Below are 22,163 nucleotides of genomic sequence, written 5' to 3'. Positions count from 1 at the left end.
TTACTTCTTGGAGTGGGAAGCTTGCGGGAGAAGGTGGCACATGCAGGGCCACTCTCACAGCGGTGAGGGTGCCCCCTGAAGCTGTGCAAAATAGTAACTATGAGGACTCCAGCCATGATGTCCTGGTAAGCCAAGTGATGCGTGTGGAGGGGTCACGAGCCATATTGATACCCTTTTGTGCCGTTGAAGCAGTACAGAATATATTTTAAAACATATTTTAACCACTCTTATTCAACACCGTACTGGAGGTTTTGGCCAGACCAGTTCGGCAGGAAAAAGAAATAAAAGGAATCCAAATAGGCAACGAAGAAGTAAAACTCTCGCTGTTTGCAGACGACATGATCTTATATATAGAAAACCCCAAAGAATCCCTAGGAAAACTATTAGAAACAATCAACAACTACAGCAAAGTTGCAGGGTATGAAATCAACATACATAAATCAGTAGCATTTCTATATGCTAACAATGAACTAACAGAAAAAGATCTCGAGAACTCAATCCCATTCACGATCGCAACAAAAAGAATAAAATACTTTGGGATAAATTTAACCAAGGAAGTGAAAGATCTATACAACGAAAACTACAAGACCTTCTTGAAAGAAATCGACAATGACATAAAGAGATGGAAAGACATTCCATGCACATGGATTGGAAGAATAAACATAGTTAAAATGTCCATACTACCTAAAGCAATCTACAGATTCAACGCTATCCCAATCAGAATTCCATTGTCATTCTTTACAGAAATTGAACAAAGAATCCTAAAATTCATATGGGGCAACAAAAGACCCCGAATTGCTAAAGCAATCCTGAGAAAGAAGAACAAAGCTGGAGGCATCACAATCCCTGACTTCAAAACATACTAAAGCTACAGTAATCAAAACAGCATGGTACTGGTACAAAAACAGATGCACAGATCAATGGAACAGAATTGAAAGCCCAGAAATAAAACCACACATCTATGGACAGCTAATCTTTGACAAAGGAGCTGAGGGCCTACAATGGAGGAAAGAAAGTCTCTTCAACAAATGGTGCTGGGAAAACTGGACAGCCACATGTAAAAGAATGAAAATCAACCATTCTTTTTCACCATTTACTAAAATAAACTCAAAATGGATCAAAGATCTAAAGATTAGACCTGAAACAATAAGTCTTCTAGAAGAGAATATCGGCAGTACACTCTTTGACATCAGCTTCAAAAGAATCTTTTCGGACACCATAACACCTCACATGAGGGAAACAATAGAAAGAATAAACAAATGGGACTTCATCAGACTAAAGCGCTTCTTCAAGGCAAGGGAAAACAGGATTGAAATTAAAAAGCAGCCCACAAATTGGGAAAGAATATTCACAAGTTATTTATCCGACAAAGGGTTAATCTCCATAATATACAAAGAACTCACACAACTCAACAATAAAAAATCAAAGAACCCAATTACAAAATGGGCAGGGGACATGAACAGACATTTCTCCAAAGAAGATATACGGATGGCCGATAGACACATGAAAAGATGCTCATCATCACTAATCATCAGGGAAATGCAAATCAAAACTACACTAAGATATCACCTTACACCTGTTAGAATGGCAAAAATATCCAAAACCAAGAGGGACAAACGTTGGAGAGGCTGTGGAGAAAAAGGAACCCTCATACACTGTGGTGGGAATGCAAACTGGTGCAGCCACTATGGAAAACAGTATGGAGATTCCTCAAAAAGTTAAGAACAGAAATACTTTATGACCCAGCTATCCCACTACTGGGTATCTATCCTAAGAACCTGAAATCAGCAATTCCAAAAGTCCCATGCACCCCTATGTTCATCGCAGCATTATTCACAACAGCCAAGACGTGGAACCAACCTAAGTGCCCAGCAACTGATGATTGGATAAAGAAGATGTGGTATACATATACTATGGAATACTACTCAGCCATACAAAAAGGACAAAGTAGTCTCATTCACAACAACATGGATGGACCTTGAGGGTATTATGTTGAGTGAAATAAGCCAATCAGAGAAAGACGAACTCTGTATGACTCCACTCATAGGTGGTAGTTAACATACGGACAAAGAGAATTGATCGGTGGTTACCAGGGGAAAGGGGGGTGGGGGGAGGGCACTCGGGGTGAAGTGGTGTACCTACAAAATGACTAATAATGATGTACAACTGTAATTTCACAAGGTTGTTAACTATCATAACCTTAATTAAAAAAAACATATTTTAACATTCACAGTACAGGAATGGGCAGGCCATCGGAATATTTTAGCTTAGGAGTGAAAAGGTCAGGCTTAAATTTTAGAAAGATAGCTCTGATGGCAGGACAGAAGATGGGTAGTGGTAGAGTCTGAAAACAGGGACGTTTTCTAGGAGACAGAGGCACAAGTCAGGAGGAAGCCAGTCAAGAATCAGCTCTGGCAGCAGGATGGGGAGGAGGAGATGGGGATAAAATTAGCTGAATCTGGTGACTAGCTTTAAGGGACGAGGAAAGCTAACCATCAGAGAAAGCACAGACTGACGCAGGTGAGGAAGCCATCCACGTCTTAGGAACCAAGATCCCCAGCAGAGGAGGGGCGGTTTCCATGGGGCGGAGGGCAGGCTGGCGTTTGAACAGATGGCTTTGAGGCGACACTAGGCCAGGGCTGTGGGAAGCCCCGACAGGTGTGTGAAGTGTGGGTCCGGAGCTCCAGGGCTCAGGAGGAGAAATGCACCCCACAGAGACTGGGAGCTTCCCCCGGGGGACGTGGAGGTGGGGAGTTGGGATCCGTGGGGAGGGTTTCCACTACAGGGCCGGGAAGGGAGCACAGCCTGGGGTCCTGAGGAGGAGCAATAGAGAGAGCACGCGGTTCAGAGGGTTCCTGGTGAGACAACGGAGGGTTTGAGGAGCGCGCTCAGGGCGCAGACACGGCTGCGTGGGAGCGGGGGTGCAGGCTGAGTGAACCACACGCATGACATGTGTGTCTTGGAGGAGACCCACACCTGGTCTGCAGTGAGGCCAGCAGACGATGAGAAAGGAGCCGTGCAGACCCAGAGTGGGTGTTCTAACAAGGTCTGGAGGCGAGAGAAGTGAAGACACACCTGAGAATGTCTCTAGACCTAAGATCCCGTGTATGTCCTGTACTGGAGCTGAGAAGCTACTGGAGAAGCAACACTGAACATGTGTGCGGGGGCCAGTGGGACTGAGGTCTGCAAGGAGACCAGAAGGACAGGAGCAGGTGCAAGAGGCAGGGGGACGGGATGGCGCCGCCTTCCTCTTCGCTTGGCCCCGAGTAATGCTCCCAGCCACCGGGGCTGGCTGTGTTTAGGATTCAAGACACATGGGGTGGGATACCGTCCTCTCCTTAAATGTGGCTGCCTCTGTGCACCCACCCTCCCCAGAGACTGGCAGCTGGCGACAGTGAGCTGCACGCATGAGGCTGGGGCTGGGTTTGCATATTTTCATTTTTACTATAGCCAGGTGTAACTCTCACGCCTGTGACCAAGGGGCAAGCAGGAGCCCTGGAACCCTGGAAGTGTACGTGCCCAGGGGCCATGGACTTTTAACCACTATCCAACACTCTTCCTGAAAAAATAGTGTTTGGTGTTTTAGGGTTGAAGCATAGAGCAGTCATAGAACATTAAAACCACGCAGGGACCTCAGAGAGCTGCCAGTTCAACTTTCTCATCTTACAGTTTGAGACCTAGAAAGGTAAAGTGATTTTCCTGGGGTAACACAGCCTGACTCTCTATCTTCTGTGAAATGAAAAGCTGTCTGCAGCAACTCTGAGGAATTTATGGGAGAAAATGTGTTGGAAGTTTCTAAGTTCACAGAGCAACCGTCACCCCTCAACATGCTGACTGTAGAAAACTCTTGTAATCTGAGTGTGTCTACGAGGGTGTAGTCCATGGTGGGTCGGCTCCACCCCACCCGGGCAGGTGCAGCTGGGGGTTAGTTGAGGTTAATTGACTGGCAGGAAGGCTCAGTTTACATAAAACCTCTTATTTTGAGGGAGGAATTGAACAGATGATGGTTTCCTGCCTCCAAATATGAGAGACAATTAAGAACATTTTTATATGTTATCTACACAGGAGAAAAATGATCAGACTCCTGCTCCCAACACGGAATGAAAACAGCTTCTCCAATTTCCTGGAAGAATGAACTGAAGCTATTCGTCAAGGCTGAAGGCCAGTGGGCCTGCAAAATTACCACAGGGTGACATTCCTATGGAATACCAGAACACGTGGTGTGTTTTTATTTATGTAAGTGGAAGTATACACATAGGTCATACTTCGGGAAAGATAGTTTATGTCACTGAAGTTCATACTCCATGCTGCCTGGGGACATTTTCTGGAAACGGAAATTCAGAAGATTTATTGAGTGCAATTAAATACAGTAAATCTACACTTTATTTCACTGAATGGGGAGGATGGCTGCAGAGTTTGGAGAAGAGTCCATGTAGCTGTGTCAGAAGAGATATATGTGTCCCTTCCAAGAGAGTTTATCACCTTTTCCCAGGAACTGGCTGGTGATGAGTCTGCAGCCACAGGACGAACGTGCTGGGCAGTTCCTGTTGTGACCGAACACAGCTTCCCACCAATGCGAAGCCCTTAAGCCATACAATGAAAAACGAACCTCGTTGAATTGCTGGTCCATGAAGAATGTGTCTCATGTGAGGAGTGAGCACATCTTCTGCTGCTGGAATCAGAGTTGAAATAGGTACTTCTGCCTCGATCCTGGGTGCAGGTGAATAAAGTAGAGTCCAGGACACACGAGGGCTGGAGGGAGCTGGTGTGGGATCTGGGCATAGACTTAGACGAGGGACATGGCGATGGTGCGGGTGGAGACCACGTGGGGGAAGCTCAGGCTGCAGATCTGGCCTGTGGAGAACAGCTCTGCTGTTTACTTTCCACCAACCTCGAGCAAGAAAGTCCCTTCGCCCCTTTGGGCCTCAGTGGCCTCGTGTCAAAGTGGACTAACACTCCTTGTCTGCCTCAGATGGTATAAGGATCAAGCGAGAACACAGATAAAGCATTTCACTCAAAGGGGATAAAGAGGTATTGTTTTGAAAGATGCGAAATTTCAGAATGCCCCCGAATTTAATTTAAATGCCTCTTTGTCCCTATTATATCTTTAGGATAATGCGAAAATTTTATTTGGAGTTTTGATGTTTTGCCTGTTCCTTCTTTAGCATTTCTCAGGGCTGAATCTGTTATTTTATATAGTTTTAGAAAAGTGAACACTGTATCTCTATAAATTAATAGTAGTCTTTGGAATAAAGAGCCTAAAATCTGCGTTCTGTCCTTAACGCCATTTTAAATTTCTAGCAGATTTAACCCTCATGTTCCTCAGTTTCTCCACTCATTACTTTTGTAGTTACAGGAGTGACAGGGGGACTGTCGTTAAAGAGGGTGGCACAGTGCCTGGTGCACAGTGAGCATTCAGTGAATCGCAGGGAGGTGATAGATAGATTGATAGATAGATAGATAGATAGATAGATTGATAGATAGATGATAGATGATAAATAGGTGATAGATAGACCAACAGATAAAATAAAGCAATCACTTACACGACCACACTCCAGAACTTGTCATTGTTCACAACTGTTCTCCCCTCTGGTGTCTTAGAGTCCCCGCACTGAGGGCAAACTTTCTTTTTCTGAACTGCTCCACTCGATCACTGCTGAGCGTGCCCTCCACCCCCATTAAGCCTCACTGTTTCCTTATCTCTCAGACACTATTCCCCTTCATGCATCCTTTGCTTCCTTATTCAAATGCTGTTTGAATAACATCATTCCTTATTTCAAATCAGCTAACTGTGCTTTGTGGAACCATGCTTTTGCACCCTAGATTCCTCCTACTCCCTCAGCACCCCACGTGCCTGCCCCAAGTCAGTCCCTTGCTGGTCCTCACACCATCCCTTCCATGTGGGACTGTGTCCATTTTCCTGGGCTATTGAGCGCTGCCTGAGAGAGTCATGAGATGAGGCCCACTGGTATCACTACGAATTCTAGCTTGGATTTAGCAATCATTTTATTCATCTGCTCATTATAAATTATTGTTATTATTTCTATAATCATATTATTTCCATTTTCTTAGGTGCTAAACTAAGTCTGTTTATTCCTGGAATTACTTCAGGAGTTTCAACTTCAGGCAGATTTCAGAGTCTACTTCAATTTGGAATCTGTGAATTTAAATAACTCTGGAGTGAACTCAAATTCACACTCCCCGATCTTAGTTTACGGAACTACTAGGCATATACTCTGATTTGCTTATCTGGTGTAGGAAAGAGCACAAGGATCTGGAGCCCTGGAGATCTGCTTTCCAGTCTGTGCTCCAAGACTTACTTACGTTGTCTTAGGCGAGTGACTCCACCTCGTTCAACAAGCCCCTGTACAATGGGAGTCACGATGCTCACTTCTGTCCCTAAGAAAACTGAAAGAGATTCAACGCGTCAATATGCCTGGTGGCAAATGGTTGAGGCCCTGTGTTTCTGTTTCCTTCTTTGCCTTTAACCTGAATCCTACTTGCTGGTATAACTTTAATACTTGACAGCTGAGAAACAGACAACAATCACAACAACAAATCGAAAAGGCCAAACTGTGTTTCTATGGCTTGAAGAGTGAGCTAATGCTAACTCTTCCATAAAGTTCAAGAGAAAGGACTACTGCACACTTCCTTCTGTGAGATTAGTGTCACTCTGGTCCTAAGACCAGAAAAACACATTGCAAGAACAAAACAACAGCAACTAAAGAACTGCAGACTAGTCTCCCTCATGAACATAGATGCAAAAATTCTTAACAAAATTTTAGCAAATCCAACCTTCATTGATTATAGAAACTCTCACAATCTAGGAAAAGAAGGGAATGTCCTCAGTTTGATACAGGGCAACTGTAAAAGCCCTATAGCTAATATCATATTAATGGTGAAACTCTCAATTCTTTCTCTCTAATATCAGGGGGAAAAGGGTATTTGCTGTTAACACATCTCTCCATTAGTACTAGAACTAGTGTTAGAGGTTCTAGCTAGTGCAATAAAGCCAGAAGAAGAAATAAAAGACTCCATATTGGAAAATAAGTAAAACACTTTACTTGTGGAAATTATAATCATCTATTTAAAAAATCCTTTTGGAATCTACAGAAAAAGCTACTATAACTTATAAATAAGTTTAGCAAGTTTTCAGGATAAAGACCAATATTGAACAATCAATTTGAAACTAGATAAACAATATATTTAATTTTACATCAAAAATATGAAATACTTAGGAGGGATATACTTGACAAAGATGGGCAAGACTTCAACACTAAAAACTACAATACATAGCTGAGAGAAATTAAGGGAGACTTGAGTAGATGGAGAGAGATACTGTGGTCATAGGTTGGATAACTCAATATTGATAAGGTGTGAATTTCTACCAAATCAATCTATGGATTAAAAGCAATTCTTGAAATCTCAGCTGGCCTTTTTTTTCTTTTAAAGAAATTGACAAGCAGATTTTAAAATTTAGGAAATGTCAAAAAGGACTTAGAATAGCCAAAACAATTTTGAAAAGAAAAAAAAGTTGGAGATCTTAACACTACTTGGTTTCAAGACTTATGATAAAGCTATAGTAGTAATAAAGACAGTGTGGCATTGGAGAAAAGATGAATAAAGGAATAGAACAGAATAGAGTCCAAAGTAGACCTATACATATATGATCAATTAATTTTTTTGTTGTTGTTGAGGAAGATTTGCCCTGAGCTAACATCCATTGCCAATCTTCTTCTTCTTTTTTTTTGCTTGAGGAAGATTAGCCCTGACCTAATATCCATGCCAATCTTCCCCTATTTTGTATGTGGGATGCCTCCACAGCGTGGCCAAGAGTAGAGTACGTCCATGCCCGGGATCCGAACCTACAAACCTGGGCCACTGGAGTAGAGTGCACGGAACTCTAACCACTTGGCAATAGGGCAAGCTCCCAGTTAATTTTAAACAATGCTGACAAAGCATTTCAATAGAGAAATGGTAATCTTTTAAACAAATGGTACTAGAAAAATTGGATAGTATATTGAAAAAAAAGAAACTTTTCATTTTTTTACCTCATACCACATACAAGAATTAACTCAAAATTGAGAAAGACCTAAATCTAAAAGCTGAAACTTCCAGAAGAAAACACAGGAAATCTTAATGACTTTGGGTTTCGCAAAGTTTCTTAAAAATGACACAAAATGATGGAACAATTGATAATTTAGACTTCAAAAAAATAAAAACTTATACCATTCAAAAGGCACTGTTATGGAGATGAAAAGGCAGGCCACCTACAAGGAGAAAATACTGCAAAACATATGTCTGACAAAGAAACTGCATTTGAGATACGTAAACAACTTTACAACTCAGTAATAAGATGACAAACAATCCAATTCAAAACGGGCAAAAGATTTGAACAGATACTACACCAAAGACAATACATGTATAGTAAATAAGCAGAAGAAAAGATGCTCAACATCAGTAGTTATTAGAGAAAGGCAAATAAAAACCACAATGAGATACTGTTAACACACCCGCTAGAAAGACTAAAATTCAAAAGGCTGACATACCAAATTTGGTGAGCTAGTAGGGACTAGAATGTCATGTATTGCTGGTAGAAACGGAAGGTTGTACAACCACTGTGGAAAACAGTTTAGCAAAAAAAATTAAAGACACAACTACCATACGACCCTGCCATTCCACTCCTAAGTGTTCACCCAAGAGACATGGAAAGCAGGTCCATGCCAAGACTCGACACAAACAATCATAGCAGCTTTATCTGTGATCAGGGCTGGTATGAGGGTGAGGCAAGTGGAACATTTGCACAAAAAGGAAGATGAGCGCCTCCTTCAGTTTTGTGCATAAGAAGCCTTGTTTATCTCTCCTTAGTCCAAGCCTTGTTTAAAATAGTCACTACCTGAAAACAACCCAAATGTCCAACAACAGGTGGTGGATAGAGAAACAGTGGTAATCCATACAATGAAATGCTATCCAGTGCTCTCTTTGGCAGCACATATACCAAAATTGGAATGATACAGACAAGATTAGCATGGTCCCTGTGCAAGGATGACATGCAAATTTGTGGTGTTCCACATTTTTATGATACAAGTAAGTCCTGGGAATGTCATGTTAAGTGTGGTGACTATAGTTGATAACACAGTATTGTATATTTGAAAGTTGCTAAGAGACAGTAAATCTTAAAAGTTCTCATCACAAAGAAAAAAAAATTGTAACTATGTGTGGTGATGGGTGTTAACTAAACTTATTGTGGTGATAATCTGGCAATATATACAATTATTGAATCATGTTGTACACCCGAAACTAACATAATGTTATATGTCAATTATACCTCAATAAAAAAAAAAACTATTCAGCAATAAATAGGAATGAACTATTGATTCATGCAACAACATAGACAGATCTCAAATAACTATTCCAAGTGAAAGAAGTTAGACAAAAAGAATACATATTGTATGATTCCACATTTATAAAATTCTAGAAAATGCAATCTAATATATAGTGACCAAAAGAAGATCAATGGTTCCCTGGGAATTGGGGAGCAGGGAGTAGAGGGAAGGAGTACAAAGAGGAAAAGGAAGCATTTGGGGTGATAGGATATGTTCCCGCCTTAATTCTACTGATGGTTTCATATCTTGAAATGCCCCAAACTTATCAAACTTCACCTTTTAATATGTGTAGTCTTTTGTATGTTAATTATATCTCAGTAAAACTGTTAAAAATAAATGAGGCACAATAAAAACTTAAGACATGAATCCTTATTGCATTCTGATTAGGAAAATAAGAAACGTTAGGGACAATTGGGAGCATTTGAATATGGACTAGGTATTAAATATATTAGATTACTAGTATTTTTATTAGTTATAATAATGGTATTTTGGTTATGTAAGAAAATGCCAGTACTCTTAGGATATTCATGCTGAAGTATACAGGGATAAAACGTTGTGATGTCTGCAGTTTATTTCAAGCAGTTTGGTAGAAAAATAAATCGATAAAGCAAATACGGCAAAAATATTAAGATTGTTGAATCTAGGTATTCGTTATACAGGAATTCATTATACTATTCTTTCAACATATTTTTGTATGTTTGATTTTATCATTAAAAAGTTGGAAAAATTTACCAAACAGATTTGAAAAAGAACCAAATTACAAAAGATAAACAAAAAATAATTGAATAATCAAACTCAATAGATAGGTTTAACTGAAGACATAGCAGAAGATAAAATTGATGAATTGCAAAATAAATCTAAAAAAATTATTCAGAATGCAGTACAGAGAGAAAAAGAGACAGAAAATATGAAAGAAAAGTTAAGAAACATGGAGAATAAAGTGATAAGGTCTATCATAAATCTGGTTGGAATTCTAGGAGAAAGAGAAAGAGCGGGGTCAAGGCCCTATTTGTAAGAATAATTCCTGAGAACTCCTAATGAATCCCTGAAAGTATAAATGAAAAGAATCCACACTTAGTCACGCCAGGATGAATCTGCAAGACACCAATGGCTGAGAGAAGGTCTTAAAAGCTTCCAGTGGAAAAGATGATGACTTCTGAAAGAATGAAGACTGATAGCTGGCTCTTCATCACTCACAACAGCAGCCAATCTAAAAATCAAATATTTTCAGTGGATTGAAAGAAAATAATTGTCAACCTAGAATTATTTAACCAGAAAAAAGTATCTTTTAAGAATGAGAACAAAACAAAGACATTTTCAGGTAAACAAAAAGTGAGAGTGTTTGCCACTAGTCATGTTCACTAAGTGAAATTATAAAGTATGTATATGAAACAGAAAAAAAGAGAAGAAGAAAGTCAGAGATACAAGAAGGAATGCAGTGGACATAAAAATGGGACATTTATTGGTATATCTAGACAAATTAGACTAAATAAAATAATATAATAATATCTTCTGCAGTTTAAAAGTCGAATTAAAACACAGAACAATAGTATGTAAATTAGAAGAAGGGTAAATATATTGATTAACATTCTACTTTCATAAGTATCATCTTGGAGTTTCTAGGGTGTCCTTAATAGAAAAAAGTATATAACTTTCAAATTAGTAAAGGGGAAAAGGTAGAATGAGAAAAAAAATGTCAATTCAAAAGAAGGCAAGAAAGCAGAGAAAGTAAACTCCGATGACTTGGGAAAAATTGAAAGCAAAATATAATAGATACAAATATTTTTCATACTGTATTAAAAAAATCAATACCAGAAGGCAAGTATAAGAACACTCATAGCAGCATGTTCACTAAAAACAAAACAACAAAACAACCCTGAACATAACCTGAAAGTCCATCAAAAGTGGATTGAATGAATAAACTATGGCACAGTCTTACAACAAAATACTATATAACAGTGAAAATAAGTGAACTACAGCTACACGCATCAACATCAACGAACCTCACAAGCCCAATATTGAACAAAGAAGAAAGACACAGAAGAATTTTAAGAAAAAGTTAAAAAACTGGACCAATTGACCAATACTTCATTTATTTAAAGTCATCAAGGAGATTGCACAATCATAAAGTCAAGGGGATGATTATCATAGTATCAGGAAAGCAGGTACCTCTTGGAGGAGGATGTCTTCAGGGAGGAGCACATTAGGGAGAGTATCTCTAGGTCCACGGCCGAGGGTGGGGGGAGGGGGAGAGAGGGGTGGGTCATCCAGGGAGGAGGAAGGACCCCCTCAGGGAACAGCACACACGGGTCTTCCAGGGTGTTGGCCCTGTTCTCTAGCTGTGCCCTGTGTAGTGGATCTGGGGAGCATATGTTTTATGCCCCATTTTTTATGTCTGATATAGTTATCAATTTAAAACTGGAAAGGAAGAAAAGAGCAGCTCTCTATGGAGCCCTCTAAGACATCCAGGAGGATGAGTCTAGAAAACCTACATACAACCTACCAAGATTGAATCATGAAGAAACAGAAAATTTGAACAGACCAATAATGAGTAAGGAGATTCAAATAGCAATCAAAAACTTCCCACCAAAGAAAAGTCCAGGATCAGATGGTTTCACCAGTGAATTCTACCAAACACTTAAAGAATTAACACCAATCCTTCTCAATCTCTTCCAAAAACTGAAGAGAGGAAATACTCCCAAACTCATTTTATGAGGTCAGAATTACCCTGATACTGAAGCAAAATAAAGACACTATAAGAAAACTATAGGCCAACGTCCCTGATAAATATGTGCAAAAATTTTCAACAAAATAGTAACAAACTGAATTCACACAGCGCATGGAAAGGATTATACACAATGATCAAGTGGAATTTATCCATGGAAAGCAATGCAAATCAATAAATTGATACACCACATTAATAGAATGAAAGAGAAATCAAATGTTCATCTCAACAGATGCAGAAAAAGCATTTGACAAAATTCAACACCCTTTCATGATAAAAACTCTCAATAAATTGGTTATACAAAGAATGGGTCTCAACATAATAAAGTCCATATATGAGAAATCCATAGCTAACATCATACTCAATCGTGAAATGTTCAAAGCTTTCCCACTAAGAATTGTGACAAGGGTGTCCACTCTTATCACTCCTACTCAACATGGCACTGGAAGTCCTAGCCAGAGCAATTAGGCAAGAAAAAGAAATAAAAGCCATCCAAATCAAAAGGGAAGAAATAAAATTGTCTCTGTTTACAGATGATATTATGTGTGTGTGTGTGTGTGTATGTATGCATGCATGGTAAAAAAAAAGAATCCTGGGAAAGTGCACAGGCGTACAGATATAGGGACACAGCTCTTTCATGGGTGAGTGAGAATCTTGTAACTACCCATGCCTACTCCTTTACTTGGCCTAAGAAACCTGGAGTTCAATTTCCTACTTGCCTTTCATAACCACATAGGACTTTATTAGTTTAGATACTTACTCCCTGTGACTTCCTACTCTTTTTTCCTTCATCCTGACTTCCTCATCTATTTATCTTATTCTGATATAAACTACTTCAAATTCTTTTCAGAACAAAATAGGGTATATATTTATACACACATCATCATCCAAATTGGTTTACAAATGGCCAAGGATTCTTATGATCTGCCTGCAGTCTATTTTCTCAACCTGACATCCTACTCCAGCCCTAATATGCATATGGAAATACTGTCGTATTTTTCTAAACTCATGTAGCTTTCTGTTTTGATGCAACTAGGTGCACGGGATTAACAGGTGAGCAGATTTGGTTTGAGTCTTGGATTTCCTTACAGGCTATGTAGGCTTACTTAAGTAAATTAACCCCCTGAACCTCAGTATCATCATCTGTGAAACAGTACCATCACCTGTAAACGGTTGCAGGATTGTTGTAACGATTAGAAGTATTTTATGTAAAGCCCTAAGACCTAAGCAGCAGTTCAAAACAGCAGATATTGATAAAGTGAAAAAACCCATTTGTCATTCACTGGTTGGCGGATGTTGGAGGTTAAATAACCTCTGAGCTTGTTTCTTTTTAAACATGATTATCTGCCTAGATTTTTTTAGGAACTGGATGAAGATGTGTAAACATAAGTCAACGCATGTAAAACACCTTACAGATTGACTCTCCATTAACTTTGGGGTTTTTCCTCCTTTACCCTTTTGCCCGCACCTGGAAAGCCCTTTCTTACCATCTGTTAGAACGCAACCATTTACCAAGAATCAGTGAAAAGAGGGCCTTCCTATTTATTTTTCTGATTGTAATTAACGTTGTCCTTAAAGACCTCCGTGGACTTCTTAAACGTCTGTTATAACATTCTGAGTAGCTCTGTGTCTTCCCTGCCCCGTGGTCCCCAGTGTTTTGGGGGACCTTTCTGCTCCCTCATGACACCTTACACGCAGCTGGGCATCACTGTTGGTCGCTCTGAGCCCATCTTTCTGCGGACGCTCGGCTCCGTGAGACCACCTTCTGCTTCCCTAGCAAGGCTCCGGCCCCCCCGCTGACCCCGCCCCGCGACCTCAGCCGCGCTCGCCGTCACGTGGCTGCGCTGGGATCTTGTGGAAGTGAATGCGGACAACAAACCAGACCGGCACGTGTGACACTGCATTTTAATGTCTTACATCACACCGCAGCAACACTGGCTTCCGGGTGGCTCCCTCCGTGCAAGCCGGACGTCCTGGCTAACTTTCGGTGCCCAGGCGCCTGGCCACTCCAGCTTGCGCAGGGTGCCCCGGCGCCTTCCCGGCGCGGGACGACGAGTGTAGTGAACGTGGCACACGCCCGTGCACACACACTCAGCCCCGGCCCGCAGGGCGCCCCGGCTGCGCTTCCCTGTCCTCCGCCTCTGCCACGGGCACCTTTCCTGCCCAAGTGCCCCACCGCCGGCGCAGCTCGCCGCCCGCCCCCTCGGGTTGGCCAACTGAGGGCCCAGGCCGCCGGATGACCGCGGCCCGCTCGCCCGTCGGGCCGGCGTCGGAGGGCCGGGACTGCTGGGAGATCGCGGCCCGCTCGCCGTCCGTCCGCAGCAGGCCCGAATGGCGGAGCACGCATGCGCACGGCGCCCTCCCCGCCCCCACCGCGCGCCCGCGCCCAACGCCCCTACCGCGGCCCGCCGGGCCATGGAACCCGCCGAAGCCGGCGCGGTTCTAGCTCTCCCGTTCGCTCGCTCGGGCCCCTTTCCCCCGTGAGGCCCGCGGGCGCTCGGCCGGGGCTCGGCGGCCCGCCCGCCCGGGCCGCTCCACCCGCCTCCACCGCTCGGCCGGGCGCGCGCCGCGCCCCCGCGGCCGGTCCCCGCGCGTGCGCGCTCCGCCGAGTGTATGTGTGTGAGTGTGTGTGCCGCCGAGGGGTGGTCCGCCGCCGCTGCCGCCGACGATGCCGCGGGGCCGCCCCCCGAAGCCCAAGGAGAGCAAGGCGCGCGGCGACACCGGTAAGCGGCCCCGGCCCCGCCGTCCGCGCTGTGCCGCTCCGCGCGATATAGTCCCCGGATGCGGCGCGGAGGGCGCCGGGAGCGGCCGGGCCGGGGGCGGCGGAGCGGCGCCGAGGCCGGGGGCCGGGGCCGGCGGGAAGGGGGCCCCCGCCGCACCCGTCGCCGCCGCCCGCGCCCTGCGGCCGCCCGACTGCCGGGCCGCAGGGCGCGGGCGGAATGATACCGGCGCGGCGCGGCCGGCCCCTCCGCCGGGCTGGGCCTACTTTCCTGGGCCAGGCGGGCGGCGGCGGCGGGGCCGGGGGCGAGGTGCGCGCCGCCGCCTCCTCCGCCCTCCCCTCGGCCTCCTCCTCCCGCGCCCTCCTCCCCCTTCTCCGCGCTCGTCCTCCCGCCCGCCCGCCCGCCGCTCCCCCCGGCTGTGGGAGGCCTCTCTGAGGAGACGGCGCCCTCCCGCCCGTCCGCCGGCAATGGCGGGCCGCCCGGCCGGCCTGGCTGACGAGGAGCGCGTGTCGCCGGGCCCGGCGTGGGCGGCCTCGCTCGGCGCGGACGGGCGGCCCCGGCCCCGCGTGCCGTCCCGCGGGAGGCCCGGAGGCCTGCGGGCGTCGGCGGGCGCGGTTCCCGGCCGTGAGGACAGCCGCCGGCGGGGCGCAGACTGCCAGCCCGGCGAGAGGTGGCTCCGGAGCCCGCGGCCGCGGCGTCTCGCTTCGCCCCCGAGGCGCTTAGGGGGAAAGAGGTGAAGACTAGGCGTGGGCGCCGCGCTCACAGGACGCGCCGCGCTAGGCGTTCCCGCGTCGTGGCGGACAGGCTCGCGGGCGGGCGGGGAGCGGGGCGCGGCGGGGCGGGCGCCGGCCGGCGGGGGTGCGGCGCCGCCGGTGCTGCTGCGGCGCTTCGGCCGGCGGCCCAGGGGCCTGCGAGGAGGACCTCGCGGCCTCGCCCGCCTCTTCCTTGGCCTCGTGTTGCCCAGTGTTTCTCTCTTTACATTTCTGTTAACGTGTCTCCTGCCGAAAGTAGTGTGAGGTGCAGGGACTCCCCGTGACTTGCAGGAAGGCTTTAGGGAGAGCACGCAAAGCTGGCCTCGACGTAAGGGGGGGGACCTGTTCTCCCCGGTCCTCCCCATCTTTCCAAATGGCGTCATTGGTCCTTTGGTTTTTCAAGTCCCAAACTTAAGAATAATTCTCCTTGTAGTCCCCAAGACATCTCATAATTAAATCTTGTAGCTTCTCCCGCAAACTTGTATTTCCAGTTGGCCCCACGCAGTCCTTCCATCCCTGGTGTCACCTCCCGGCCCAGCCGTCGTGTCACCCACCGGGGGACCTCTGCGCGAGCTCTCCGGCTGGCCCGCCAGCCCAGGGTCCTTCAGGTGGAAGTCAGGGCCACGCCCGGCAGAGCTCATCGCTGGGTCCCTCCCTGGGCTGAAGGCCACCCCCCTGCAGGGTTAGCCCCTCCAGCCTGTGTCTGGCTCTCCTTTCTCTTGCCGCGATCTGGCGTTCACTCCTTTAGTCCCTTGATGGTGCCACGTTTGTTAGTCTTCCCTGTTCTATTCAAGGGGAGACGCCACCTCCTGTTGCTCCTTCTGTAGACTGCAGTGCCTCTTCCTGAGAGAGGCCTTCCTCAAACCTAACAGTGCCTTTTCCCCACTCACCCCAGTCATCCTCTACCACAGTGGCTGTCAGTGTGGTTCGCGGAGCCACGCAGTTCTGGAGACGCTTCCAGGGCTCTGCACGGTCAATATTTTGATGACGATACTAAGATGATTTGGTTCCCGTTTGCACTAATCATGCAACAGCAATTAGAGGTAAAATTGCCGAGCTTCCAGCAGGAATCAGCGCGGGGATGGGAGCAACCTGCGTTCTCTTCTGTATTTCACTCAGAAACAAGGTGTTGCAGCAGAGAATGCAGAGGCAGATGTGAGGATCCGCCTGTTTTCTATTAAGCCAGACATTAAAAAGATTTGTAAAAATGAAAGCTCTTTTTAACATTTTTTTGGAGAATATATTTTTCATAAAAATATCTATTTATGTTAACGTGTAATAGATTTATTTTTAAATGAATAAATATAAAAGTTGCTCAGTTTTAATTTCTAACAGAGCAAGTATCAATAGATATGGCCTATATAAAATTAAGGTCTTTGGGGTCCTCAATAATATTTGAGAATGAAAAGGGATCCCGAGACCAAGGTTGAGGACTGTTGCTCTCTCAGTTTACTTTCTTAATAATGTTTCTCATAATACAAAATTGTTTTCTTTTCAGTGTCACTCATTATGGATTTTATTCCTAAGAAAAACCTGAAAGATAGATGGGAATTTTTACACATTGGGAAGTGAGCTCAGGTCCACCTATCTAGTAAGTGGCAGGGTTGGGATTTGAATCTACATTTGAGTCCAAAGTGTGCATTTTATTTTTCTCTCTTGGTAAATATAAAGCCCTACATGTGGGTTAATGCATTTATTCAAAAAATATTTTAAAGCACTTCCTTTGATATGTGGGCACTGTGCTGGGGGCTCAGGATACCGAATTCAACCACAGACAGGGTCTCTGCCTTGGCTCCAGGGCAGTGCATGTCCTGTGATGGTAGCAACCCTTATGGCAGCAGACAGTGGGCACTGGAATTCTAGGCTTCCCCAGAGAAAATGATGTCGGAACTGAAACCTCGAGAAATGACTAGGAGTAGGCCTGCTCAGAAACATTTCTTGAAGCGATAATCAGCCTAGGACCTAAGTAAACAAGTTGACGGGGCAGCATTTGCTGAGCACTTGCTTTGTGCCTGGCAGCATCCTGGGACATAGAGATAAGAGAGAGAAGTTTTTCCTTCATAGTTCCTTTAGTTTATTCTCAATAAGCAGAAATTGTGACCTTGATGGAAACCACATTTGGAAATCTTACGTGGCTTCCAACTGTTTTTTCCAGAGTGGCGCAAAATTTTCCTCCCTAGCTTGGACCTTCAGTTGGCCTCCTGCTAGGCGTCTGTTTTCTGTTGGAGGGATATTTGTAATACTTAATTTCCAGAGACCTGAAACACGCAGACCTTGAGCCAAATGAGGGAGCAAGTCATTTCTTGCTCAGATCACCAGTTCAGGCCCTCTTAGATTTTCTTGAGTGGATTCAAGAACTCTGTACTCTTCCCTCCAAGGGGAGGAGACTGCTAGAGTAAGCTACAAGTGGGAGCACTTCAATGTTTTACAAGGCAGGGGAGATATAGTACTCAGCTTTTAAGGTGACTTGTATGCTTCTGTGGGCAAAACTAGATACTGTTGTGGGTAACAGTTAAGGGGAGACAGACTGCTTAATAACTTCCTAACGATGTCAGGTATCCAAGGATGAAAAGATTTCTTCTTAAAGGAGCACCCTGTCCTCTCCATCATTGGACTTTTTAGGTAGGCAGAAACTTGGACTGTTTAGTATTTTAAGGAAAGTGTGATTAGATAACACAAAATCTAAAGATTTTATGATCCTGGAATCAAGTAGTGAGTTAACATGGGTTCAAAAATCTTGTTCTTTGATGCAAAATAGCCTGGGAAAACCGTACTAACCCATAATTCCTCATTAGATAAAGTCGATTTAGCAGCTTTTGATAATACTTGTTGTATATCAGGGTCTTTGCTTGTGCCTGTGTGCAAGACTGTCTTTGTGCTCAAGGAATTAGTAGTGCTTTCAAACTCCTTTTTAATTGTAGGACTCCGGTATGTGAAATGTTACAGCAAGGCCTCAAGTGGTAGATTTCACCCTTGGAGCAGTTATGGAACCCCCTGGTAGCTTTGAAATCTCCTGATGGCAAGGCCTTGCCCGAGTCTAGTTACATCTGAGCCTCTCAGGTGGGACCCAGGCATCGCTGCTTCAAAAGCTTGCAGGTGGCTCCACGGCGTGGTCGAGGCTGAGAACCTGGCCTACCGCAAAGCTGTGCTGGTTGAGAGGGAGGGTGAGGGATTCAGAGACAGCCTGCACCTCTGAGGGGCCTTCCCCTAAAATTTCTCTCAGCGTGGTTGAAAACTGTTGCTGTCGTGTATTAAAGTTGAGAATTTATGTAATCTAATAAGCTGTGTAAAGAGACTCAGTGCTCAATACAGAAGTAAAAAACTCAGTTGTCTGTGGGGCAAACGGGTAGTGCAACCTAGGGAAGCAGCTGAAGGTGACAGTAGCAGTTGGTGGCTGGCTCTGGGGGTTGTGGAGAATCCCAGAGCTCGTGTGTCCACAGGGCAGGCTCCTGCTCTCCTCTGTTCAATTATTGCCATAGCTTATGATTTTTTAAGAGAAACCAGAAATGTGTATTTTTTTAAACCTCTTTATTATTGTATTTGAGTATTATTTTAATTGAATAGAACATCTATATGGAAGAGTGCACAGATTTTAAGTGAAGAGCTTCAGGAATTTTCGTATGTAACCAGGGCCTAGAACATGAGCAGTACCTTGAAAGTTCCTCTCATTCCCTCCCAGTTGCGGCTGCCTGCTCCCGCCCTCCCTGCCCCCCGCACTGTCATCTTCTGATACCGCAGATCACTTTTACCTGTTTTTGAACTGAATTGAATTCACAGTATGTACCTTTTTGTTTCGGGGTTCATTTGTTCAATATTTGTTTTTATGAGATTATCCCTATTATATAGCAGAAATGTGTTCATTTCCATAGTTGTATAGTATTTCATTATACGAACACTGTCATTTGATTTATCCTTTCTACTATAGATATTTGGGTGATTTCCAGTTTCCGGCTTTTACAAATAAGTGCTGTAGGAACTTTTGTGCATTTGTGGGTCTTAGTGGACACTGCCGAACAGTTTTCTAGCGTGATTGTGCAGTTCACTCTCCTGTCAGCAGTGTATGAGAGTTCCAGTTGCTCTGTAGTCACTGCAGCACTCTGTGTCGTCTGTCCTTGTAGCAGTGTACCCTTTATGGTAATGTGTAGTGTTATCTCGTTTTGATTTTTAATTTGCAGTTCTGTGCTAATAAGGTTTTCATGTTTGGTAGCCACTTGTTCTCTTTTATGAAGCTCTTAAGTCTTTTCCTGTTTTTCTACTGGGTTGAAAATTTTTTTGGTTTTTTTTTTTTGTTAGTAGTCTTTATTTTTTAGATTGGTGTTAGGCTTACACGAAATTGAGCAAATAGTACTAAGTTCCTGTATACCTCTTGTTTCCCCCCTCCCAGTCTCCCCTGTCCTTAACTGTGTGGTACATTTGTAACAATTAATGAACCAGTTTTGATACATTATTTATTAACTGAAGTCCACAGTTCGCATTAGGGTTCGCATTAGGGTTCATTGTCTCGGTAGTTTTGCCTGTCCTAGAAGGTCCTGTAGTCTGAATCATATGGTAGGTGGCCTTTTCAGGTTGGCTTCTTTTCCTAAGCAACATGCATTTAAGATTCCTCTATATCTTTTCATGACTTGATAGCTCATTTCATTGCTGAATAATATTCCGCTGTATGGATTTATCACAGTTTATGTATGTATTTACATTTTGAAGGACATCTTGGTTGCTTCCAGTTTTTGGTGATTATGAATACGGTTGCTGTAAACCTTTGTGTGCAGATTTTTGAGTAGACATAAATTTTCATCTCATTTGGGTAAATACTGAGGAGCATGATTGCTGGATCGTATAGCCTATGTTTAGCTTTGTAAGAAATTGCCAAACTCTTCCAAAGTGACTGTACCATTTTGCGTTCTTGCTAGCAAGAGAGTTCCTGTCGCTCTACATCCAGCATTTGGTATTGATTTTTTTGGATTTTAGACATTCTAATAGATGTGGGTGGGCATCTCCTTGTTTTAATTTGCAATTCTCTTATGTCACATGATGTTGAGCATCCTTTCATATGCTTATTTGCCATCTGTATATGTTTGGTGAAGAGTCGTATGTCTTTTTTATTACTGATTTATAGGAGTTCTTTATATATACTGTATATAAGTTCTTTGTACCCTCTCATTCACTCTTTTAAGAATATCTTTTCATGAACGAAGTGCCTAATCTTACGTTGCCCGACTTATCAGTACTTTCCTTTATGCTTAGTACTTTTGGGAACTGTTTAAAGAATTTTTGACAATTGTAAGGACACAAAGACATTTTCCTGTGTTTTCATCTAAAAGCTTTTATTGTTTTACTTCTCACCTTTAGATTGACATCCCATCTGAAATTGAGTTTTGTTTATGATGGAAGGGTGAGGATTTTTTTCACATGTGGTTATCTAGTTAAACCAAACTATTTGTTGAGAAGACAATCCTTTCTTTGCTGTACTGCGGTATCCGCTTTGTTGTGAATCAGGTTACTGTATAGGTGAAGAATTGTTTCTGCACTCAGTTCTCTTCCATTGGTTTTTGTTTCTGCCTACTCACTTTCATACTGTCTTAATTACTTTTATTCTGAGTTTTGGTATCTAGTAGTATAAGTGTGAGTCCTCTGCTTTGGTTTTCCTTCTCATGATTACCTTTTCATCAAAAAACTTGCTGGGATCTTGCTTGAGTTGCACTGAATCTGCAGATCACTTTGGGTGGAATTAACATCTTTACAATCAAGTCTGAATCTGTGAACCCGATGTGTCCTGTTGATGATTTACTTCCTCATTGTTTTCTCTCAACGGTGTTTTAGAATTTCAAGGCAGGGGACTTATACATATATTGTTAGGTTTAGTCCTAGGTATTTGGTGGTTTCTGGTACCACTGTTTATAGTGTTTTAAACATTTCAGTTTCTATATGTTGCTGATTATAGAAATACAATTGATTTTTAAAAATTAGTCTTGTATCCAGTGTCTTTTACATATTCATTTACTATTTCTAATACTTTATCTGTAGATTCTTGTGGATTTTCTGCTTGATCATATTTGTTAGTATTGACAGATTTATCCCTTCGTTTCCAGTCCTTATCCCTTCTGTTACTTTTGTTCTTGCCCCTTCAACTGATGAGAACTCTGGTGATGACTAAGTGCAGTGGATGACAGACGTCTTCGGCTTGTTCCCAACTCCAAGAGAATTATTCAGTTATTCTGTATTATTAAGTAGGGTGCTTATTGTAGGCTTTTTGGGGTATATATTATTTATCAGATTCAATAAATTTCACTCTTGTTTTGCTAAGCATTTTTAATCATGAATGAGTGTTGAATTGTATCACGTTTATTTTGCATTTATTGTGATAATCATGTAATTTTTCTTTTTTATTCTGTTGAGGTGAATTATATTATTTTTTTTTCCTAATGTTAAACCAAACTTACCTCCCTGGAATAAACTAAACTTGTTGTGATGTTAACCTTTTTGTGTATATCTAGGTTTGATTTGCAAATACTTTGGTTTTTGTATCTATGTTTATGAAACAGATTGACCTGTAAATTAAGATTGCCATTACGTTGTTTTTAAA

General features: G+C 43.5%; 1 protein-coding gene, 1 long non-coding RNA gene and 1 other non-coding gene across 17 annotated transcripts in view; 2 read left to right on the top strand and 1 right to left on the bottom strand.

The window, feature by feature from the left end:
* Positions 1–4,326: 4,326 nt before the first annotated feature.
* LOC106833146 (uncharacterized) lies at positions 4,327–14,648 on the bottom strand. Its single transcript, XR_006511921.2, has 3 exons — positions 14,511–14,648; positions 6,325–6,408; positions 4,327–4,854 (listed from the first exon to the last, which is right to left on the bottom strand). It is a non-coding gene; the product is annotated as an uncharacterized lncRNA (long non-coding RNA).
* On the top strand, positions 8,974–9,080 carry LOC123275891 (U6 spliceosomal RNA). The gene has a single exon (XR_006512065.1). It is a non-coding gene; the product is annotated as a U6 spliceosomal RNA (small nuclear RNA).
* ZNF236 (zinc finger protein 236) overlaps positions 14,310–22,163 on the top strand; it is a 115,418-nt gene continuing 107,564 nt past the window's right edge. For 8 of the 15 annotated variants that reach the window (XR_011504347.1, XR_011504348.1, XM_070512838.1 and 5 more), the window contains exon 1: positions 14,310–14,834. Coding sequence is in view for 9 of the 15 variants with exons in the window: in XM_070512838.1 (XP_070368939.1) it covers positions 14,457–14,834 (378 nt within the window). In the remaining 6 variants the exon portion in view is untranslated. Of the gene's footprint in view, positions 14,835–15,427; positions 15,565–17,081; positions 17,175–19,262; positions 19,360–22,163 lie in introns of those variants that run through there. The other 7 variants (XM_044744028.2, XM_044744037.2, XM_044744033.2 and 4 more) reach the window with 6 other exon arrangements.

Source organism: Equus asinus, chromosome 7 (genome assembly GCF_041296235.1).
Source record: "Equus asinus isolate D_3611 breed Donkey chromosome 7, EquAss-T2T_v2, whole genome shotgun sequence".
Classification (NCBI taxonomy): Eukaryota; Metazoa; Chordata; class Mammalia; order Perissodactyla; family Equidae; genus Equus; species Equus asinus.
This window is presented reverse-complemented; position numbering and strand designations above follow the sequence as displayed.